This window comes from Salvia splendens, chromosome 1 (assembly GCF_004379255.2).
Source record: "Salvia splendens isolate huo1 chromosome 1, SspV2, whole genome shotgun sequence".
Taxonomy (NCBI): Eukaryota; Viridiplantae; Streptophyta; class Magnoliopsida; order Lamiales; family Lamiaceae; genus Salvia; species Salvia splendens.
Genome location: NC_056032.1, coordinates 16,904,531 through 16,913,125, shown reverse-complemented (window position 1 = coordinate 16,913,125; position 8,595 = coordinate 16,904,531). Strand labels below are relative to the sequence as shown.

The 8,595-nt window shown below is 42.9% G+C and overlaps 1 protein-coding gene across 1 annotated transcript; it reads right to left on the bottom strand.

Annotated features, from left to right (window-relative positions):
• Window positions 1-356: 356 nt before the first annotated feature.
• LOC121808871 (protein FAR1-RELATED SEQUENCE 5-like) lies at window positions 357-3,325 on the bottom strand. Its single transcript, XM_042209455.1, has 5 exons — window positions 3,316-3,325; window positions 2,697-2,787; window positions 2,423-2,606; window positions 2,005-2,338; window positions 357-1,783 (listed from the first exon to the last, which is right to left on the bottom strand). The coding sequence occupies exons 1-5, from the start codon at window positions 3,323-3,325 to the stop codon at window positions 357-359; spliced, it is 2,046 nt and encodes a 681-aa protein (XP_042065389.1).
• Window positions 3,326-8,595: the final 5,270 nt, after the last annotated feature.

Sequence of the window (8,595 nt, the reverse complement as noted above, 5' to 3'; positions counted from 1 at the left end):
TTAATATTACTTAATAATGACCAACCATGCAATACATACATACGGTATGTAATAATCTCAATACAGACCAAGTGCATTCGCTATATTTAACAATTTTCAAGCTTTATACGGGTATGCATTATTTGATTAACTGCTTACATTATTAATTAATTTTCTTGCATTTTTTGTGCATTATCTTGTTTACTATACACAATTACTCTTGTGTGTTATGGTGCTACTTACGAAAGGTAGATGTCTAAGGTGCAACACTAACTTTCTGTAAACCATTAATTCCTGATATCGTTCAGTTTGATTAAAAATAAAATGCTAACACACCACCATACGCGAAAAAAGACACGTAAAACCAATAGAATACATCAAATCGAACGCTTGCCCTTCCCCAACTCTATCTCCATCTCCATCTCTTTAAGCATTGGACAATTTCTGGAATCATGATGGCCCATCTCATCGCAAGCCTTACACCGTCTAAGAGGCCTACTCGCATCCTTTAAAGCCTTTTCTCTCTTCGAAATCAGTCGGCTCGCTGAGCTGCTTGCATGCCCCTTGGTCTTAACAACATCTGGAGGATGGACCTCAACAACTTCAGGCCGCACCATACCATAAAACTCTTCAACCATCCGCCTTTTTTCAGCTACAGACGTTGTAGGATTCCCAGCTTGTAGAGAATTACCAAGTTCTTCCACGCCAACTACAAATGACCATAGCAATTCAATGTCCCCCTCGAAGCGCCGAAGAAAACCGCAGAAAATAGAAATGCCTTGCTTTGACAGTGTTTGCCTATCGTCAACAACAGACCTGATAGGGAGGTCATCATGGAACTCCCCATGGACCGCCTTGGCTAGCGGAGTCTTCATCCACCTACTTTGGCAGTATTTATCTGGTATCTTCTTCACTTCATTGTTCCTGAACAGGAAAAAAATATGACTGCACAAATATCTATGCCTACCGAAGAGTTTGCATTCGCAACAGTATGAATCATCACTCCTATCATGAGTCAGCAAATACGATTTTCGATTGCTATCCCCAAGCTTATATGTGTCAACAAATTCAGTCGAAGTAAAACCTAGCACGCGACACCTGTCGTTACCCTCAACGATTTCTTCTTGTATTCTCTTGAACATCGTATCGGTGTATAGCGTTGATGCATGTTTCTCGAACGGCAAGGTAGTGGCCAAAATGGGCAAAACAGTGGCATCGTGGTAGTCTAAAGCAGTCCGACTGTTTCGCTGAAACTCAACAGCATGGTTGAAATTCAAATAGAACTCGGCTATGTTCGCCCGGGGCTTCAAAAATCTTTTGTAGAAACTGTTCTCCGATTCGGAAATGGACGTAGTCCTAATCATCGAACCCAGTGGAAAATCTCTAAAATACGCCGGTATCCAGAAATGCCTGTGCTCGTACAATGAGTTAAACCAGTCAAAGTCTTCCAACCCATGACTTTCCACAGCTCTTTTCCACTCCTCTTCAAATTCGTCAGGCTCAAGCAAATCAGACCAAACGCATGCACTGAATTCCTTCTTGAAAGCTTCATCCCTCAGCAACCTATTTGGAACCTTGGTGGCCAACTTATGCATTATGTGCCACATACACCATCGGTGTCGCGTGCCAACCAAAACCTCTTCAATGGCTGATCTTATTCCATTGTCTTGATCTGTCACAATCATCTTCGGTGCTATGCCCATGCATTCAACAAAATGTCTAAACAACCAGCCAAATGTCCCTGTTTTCTCATTGGATACCAAGCCAGCCGCAAAGGTTACAGGTCTTCCATGATTGTCCTTTCCTGTGAAATGACAGAATATCATGCAATACCTTCATAAACAACCGTTTCAGTGTTAATAAACTAATCAAAGAAGAAACTAATGAATCTTCAACACTGAAATAATGAATGAATAAATCCTTATAATGCACATAAAATTATTAACATTGAAAAGATAATCAAATCTAAATAATGCAAATGATATCGTATTATAATGAATACAAACCTAAATATAATGCACATACTGTTATAGAAGCATATATAGCTGTTCGTTTTATACGTGGAGTCAAAGGCTACAATGTCACCAAACATGTGGTAATTCCTCTTCATCAAGCCGCCACACCAAAACAAGGCAACCAACTGGTTGTTTTCGTTAACCTCATAATGATATGTGTACGACTCAGACATTTCCTTCTTTTTAGCCATGTCGTCCAACACCATTTGCACATCGAATCCATGTGCATATGCTTTAATGTCGCGTGACGCATTCCCGATGTCCCCAACAGTACAACCGACCAGGTCAAACCCACCAAGAGTTTCTTTCAACACCTTAAACGTATGTGTGGGTCCAATATTCGCCTTTCAAAAATCAAGTATAAATTTCTTATGCACGTCATCCAAATGACGGTTAACAGACATAAACTTCTGATGCTCTGACTCAACCATATCATGGTTATGAAGCTCGTTGAAATGCTGGACTATGTAACCTGCAAGTCCATTATCAGAGAAATACTTGAAGGATATACTCGCTTTACATCCACATCGCTTAGATAAGCGCCGGCGCTTCATGGAGAAACCGGAACGTGCATTCAATTGGTCATCCTCGTTGGACTTCTTCTGGCCTTCCCTATTGCATACAACATAATACCACATTGTAACATCTTCCACCTTCCTCACCCCTTATTTGCGCGTATCAAAACCAACGGCCCGGGCATACACATCATAAAACGCGAGTGCAAAATCTAATGATTGGAACTTCTGACCAATAACAGGCTTTAATTCCTCAGAACAGGCAGGCACAACTCTTACTGTTTATAAACACGAAACAGTACATGTTAAACGAGCGTTTCTACAAGTTAAGCTAAAGAGTCATTATATGTAGTATACTATACATTACGGAACAGAAAGAGTGCATTACCAAATCATCCTTACACATCACATTTATAATTTCGTCCAATTCCTAAATCAATATTAAACCAAACACTGTACGAATGGCTCCAATTTGTAGTCATAGGAACATGTTTTGAATCTGATAGTATACGACACTCCTAAGCCCAGAAATCGAGAACCCTAGGGGAAGGATTGCACGCCTATGTCACATGAAATAACAAAACTAGTAGGATAATCGAACGCCTATGTCAATTGAACACACTGTAGCCATCACATAACCATACAACGTCAATCATATTTCGATAAAACAATACAGAGGCACAACAACATGACACGCGAATTTCATGACAAACACAGACTTGTTAATGCGACTTATTTTCCTACAAAAAATTGAAAACATGGACATAACAAACATGGTCGAAATTAATAAACATAGGATAGAGTACCGTCTTCCATTGATAATCGACGATGGGCGAAATCGAAATCTGTATGGTTTGTGTGAACGACAATTTCTCGCAGTGTAATTCAAGCAAAATTAAACCCGGATAAATGGAGTAACAATTCAACGAAATCTGCATAAAATATTTTGATAAACTGCACAAATACTCTACCGCTGAAATCATGGAGCATTCCATAACTAACTCCAAATGTTAATGTCTATTAAGCCCTTTACACGTTAAAAATTAAGGGAATTAACTAATTTCAGCAAAATATTTTAACCATCCGATCACTATAAATCCATGGATGAGATTAAGAAGGATATTGGATTAATAAGGGGAAAAGGATTTGAATACAATTATATATATATATATATATATATATATATATATATATATAGGTATTTGATCAAAACAAAAATGGTGTTAAACCAAGAATTGCAGACGGGTTTTTGTCCATTGGATTAGACAATCTAATCTTTAGATTACATTAATTAACGGCTAGATTTATTAGGAAGATATTATTATTTTAATTACTTATAATCTAAAAAGGTTAATTAAGTAATTGCATATTGTCGTTAGTTATAGTATTTCCTATGATTGTGCTCCTTCATCTCTCCACTAACTTCTCTCCACTAACTGCTCTTTAGCGTAGGTTATCAGCCCATAATTTCTTCTCCTTTAATCTTTCGTCGAATTTTCATACCCTATTCCATTTACTGTAGTTCTGCTAAGTCTTAACATTTGAAGATATGCAAAAATTATCTGTCGATGTAGTTATTGTGGTGTAGTATATGATGCTATGACCCAAATATTCATTTATTATGACACAAATTAAGCATACGATGCTATGACCCAAATATTAATTTATTATGACCCAATGTATGAATTCTCATATACTATTAGTTTTTTGCCTAATTATGCTTATTATGACTCGTACATGCATATATTATGACATGAACTGCTAATTTACATAATCAATTTTTTCTCACAAGTTAGCTTGGTTATTGTACAAAATTCCCACAACAAATTAATGATTTTATTTTTATCTTTTTTGCTCAAAATGACTCTAACATGTACGAAGTATGACATAGAGTCATCTTATACTTTGTTTTTACTTTTCAGAAGAGATCAAACAACCATTATATTTTTACCTTGGTCATAGAGTCAGAAAAATAATTCATATTAAAGTCTAATTTGCAGAAACAATAAAATCCAAAGCCATTTTAAAGTATCACCCATTGATGAAATAAAATATTTGAAAACCCATATGTTAAATACACACATAATTATATCAATAAAACATACTTTAAATCCAAAATTTATGACATGGCCACTACAGAAGCTCTGTAGCTTGCTATCATCTTTTCAACGTCGATCATCATTTTGTTGTTGTCCGTTGCATAATGTTTGGATGTCGATGTTTTATTGGAAAGGGAGCTTTGATTATTTTCGGCCAACTTCAACACAATACTTTTTAGCTCTTAAATACTTAAGCGCACCCTTATATCTAGTTGATAGTCCACCATTCCAATGGCCTTCTCTCACCCATGTTGACTTCCATCTGAGAAAATAAACATTGCAGTCACTTATGACATAAAAGTGATACAAACATGACCTAATTCATATATTTCACTTATGACATAGAAGTGATATAAACATGACCTAATTCATATATTGCTACTACATAACCATAAAACTATTCCAATGCTAATCAATGACCATACATTTATTTTAGGTGATTCCAAATTGAATGCAACCTATAGAAACAATAACAGTTTGTAAACATGACACAAAACTGTTACATATATGACCTAATACACTCATATTCTGATATGACATATATAATTGTTTAGTATGACCCAAAAGCATATCTATTTTTTTAATAATTGTTTTTGCATGATTCAATTGTATTACCTCTCGGAGCATTTGGGATCTTTTGTAGCTTTGTCTTCGCGGATGTTCTCTCATACACTACGTGAACAACAGATTTAAATTACAAATCGGCCTGATTTTGTCAACTTTAAGTCATGGGTTACAACATCGTACTAACCTTTTCCGTCACGAGGTGCGGATCCAGAGGCTCTAGTGTTGACCATGGTTGTAGTAGCTTTTTTGTTATCCTTCTTCGTCAAGTTTTGAATTCTGCCAAGGTTTTGTGGTAGAGGAATCAGTTTTTATGGAAAACTCGATTTTTGGTGCAGACGAGGTTGAGATAGTGGAGGAGACGACTAATGTTTACAGATTTGTATGGTTTGGGCGATTGGGTAGAGATTTTGGTGATGGGGTTGAGATTTGGGTGTTTTGTCGTGTAGATTCTAGGGTTTGTTGGGATGGGGTTGAGATTTTGGTGAGAGAGATGCATTGAATGGCGAGGGAACCGAAGAATCAACTTAGAAAATGTGTGGAGTAATGATCCCAATTAATCTGGTCTTAATTAACGGAAGGGCGGTTGTTTATATTTTCTATACCTAAATTGCCCTTTCATGACATAGATCAATCCTATTATGACCTACAGAAATTGTTGACAAATCCACATCGTGGCCATTCATTTCCATATCTTACGGTCCATAATTGGTCTGTATTTCTATACTTAAGGGCTTCTTTTGATAGATTAAGACCCTATATATATATATATATATATTCCCGGGGCGGCTGGCGCGCCTATATACGCGGCGAGACGTGACCGGCGCGTCCTCGCACCCATGCACTATAGATCGGTGGGGCGGCGGCGGATTGGGGGCGGCCGGCGCGCCGGCCCTATAGTGGATGCCCTAAGAGTGTCCACTATGGGGAGCCCGTGGCTATAGCCGCGGGTTGGGGCGGAGGGCGGGCGGCTATAGTGGGGAAGTTGTCCGGAGGGCGGGCGGACAACATTTGGGGGCGGTAGGGGTAGCGGACGCGGGATAGGCGGGGTTGGGGCGAGCCCGCGGCTGGGGAGAATTAGTCGCGCCTATAGGTGCGGCGCCCATAGGGGGCGGACAACCGGCGCGGCGGATTCAATTTCGATTTTTTTTATTTACCTCTATAAATACCACTCCCCACCACCTATTTTTCACTATTTTAACAAAATCCATCCACTCACTATCTACACAACCACTCTCTAAAAATGCACCGAGGCGACGACGAATCACCCGACTCTCAGGAATCGGGCTATGGCAGCAATCCATCACATCCGTCGGGCTATGTTGTATTTTAGAAGAAGAAGAAGAAGAAGACGACGAGGAAGCCGACTCCGACACCGAGTAGACGGTGGCGGAGTTTTTAGTTGTATTTTATTTTAATTATTCGTTGTTTAATTTTACCGGTTTGCAATACAACGAATATTCGGCCCTAATTACCTCGTTTTCTATTTATTTACATTGCGATTATTTTAATTACAAAATTTGTGGGCTATTGGAGGTGTCCACTATAGTGGCGGAAATAGAATTTTGGGGCTGTGGACAACAAAACTGGGGCTATGGACAAAAACTGGGGCGGGGCTATTGGTCGTGTCTGCCTTATAGTGGATACCCTAATGCGCCCTACCGCGCCTACAGATCGTTTGCATCAGAGGAGGGCCCCACTCGCTGACGTGGAGCGTTATTTTGGGGTCCCACATAAATCCAGTGGGTCCCATCTGACGTGTATTTGCGGAACCGAGCAGAAAAAAAGCCGAATTTAATTTGTCGTCTCAAGTCCGTCGTTGCTACAAATAAAACATGGAGCCTCTTTTCCCAGCATTTTGAGGTTGGTGCAGCCAAGCCTAAGGCCATCCACAATAGCGCCTAGCGCACCGCTTAGCCGAGCGCCGGCGTTAGGCGGTGCGCTAGGCGATCTATTGCAACCGCCCAGCCATTTCCGGAATTAAAAACCGCCTAGCGCTCGACGGTTCCGTGGCGCTAGGCGGTGCGCTGGGCGATCCGCTCGGCGCTATTGCAGCGTCCGGATCGCCTGGCGCAATTTTTTTTTCCGAAACACTATATATACGCGCCTTGCACGTCATTTTCATTCGCACCACTTGTTTTAACGAGTACTCTCTCTATCTAAATTTCTGTACAAGATCAACAACGGTAAATGGATCTCAACAACGAGCCTACTTCAGGGAGTAGCGGGTCTCAAGCTCAAACTCCCCCGGTCCCCGTGGGAAGTGGATGGAGTCAGATGCCACCATACTACAACATGTACCCGTGGCAGCAGATGATGCCCGGGATACCAGCCGGGGGGAGTCCGCCGGGGGGGTTTCCGGCGATGCTGGGGTGGGCACCCGGGATGCAGATGATGCCCGAGGGGGTATAGGCGACGCAAGGGACACCGGGGGGGTACCGGCGACGTAGTGGACGACGGGGGGATCCCAGGCGACACAGGGGACGCCGGGGGGGGGGGGGGGTACCGGCGACGCAGTGGACGACGGGGGGATCCCCGGCGACAGAGGGGACGTCGGAGGACGTCTATCGCCCCAGTTTTGATTTTTCGACTGGTTCGTCGCACACATCGACCCCAACGTAGGGGCAACCGTTGCCCCAGTTTGACACTTTCTCCTTCGATGACTTGGGGTTAGATCTTCTCGGTGTTCCGGATGCTCCCGTTCAAACGGGGGGCGCAGGGCGGGGTCGTGGCGCCCAAAGAAGAAAAGCAAGGGGAAGAGGGTCGGCGAGTCCTCGCAGTCGGGTAAGGATGACAGCTCGGTACGGAGGAGGTGGACGGACGCGGAGAACGTCGCGCTGTCCAAGGCGTGGGTGAATGTTTGCGACGATTTTCTCGTTTTGAACAACCAGAGGATCGTCAACTTGTGGGGCAAGATAGCAGCAGCCTACCAGAGGTTTTACCCGGAGGGGAGGCGATGCACCGGGGAGGATTGCCGGAAGGGGTGGGACCGAATCAGGACTGCGGTCTCCCTATTTTCGGGCTTGTACACCAACGCCCTCCGCATATGAGCAGTGGCCAAACGGAGGAAGACTGCAGGAGGATAGCGGAGAAAGCCTTCCCCCTGAAGGGGGTGTATAAGGACTTCACCTACTGGAACTGCTATCTTGTGCTGAACGACTCCGAGAAGTTCCGAGTAGGTGTCGACGCTGGCTGGCCGAAGAAGCAACGACTGAACTATACCGGTGATTTCAGCGGCAGCAGCGGTGGTTCCCACGACCTCCCCGAGACGGCCCAGGAGGTCCCGACCCCTCCTTCGTTCGCTCGCCGAACTCGCCCGGTTGGGCACAAGCGGGCTCAACGGGAGGCGAGGGGGGTCGCCGGGGGTTCCCAGGAGGTCCAGTCGGCATCCCCCCTTGGCCAATCCACAGCGGATCTCAAATT

Bases quoted from the DNA above. Each gene is read 5' to 3' on its own strand.
- LOC121808871 (XM_042209455.1), bottom strand. The intron at 2,607-2,696 runs GTATGCCCGGGC...TGTATGCAATAG, and splicing joins GCACTCGCGTTTTATGATGT to GGAAGGCCAGAAGAAGTCCA. The intron at 1,784-2,004 runs GTATGTGCATTA...GTCATTTCACAG, and splicing joins CTATATATGCTTCTATAACA to GAAAGGACAATCATGGAAGA.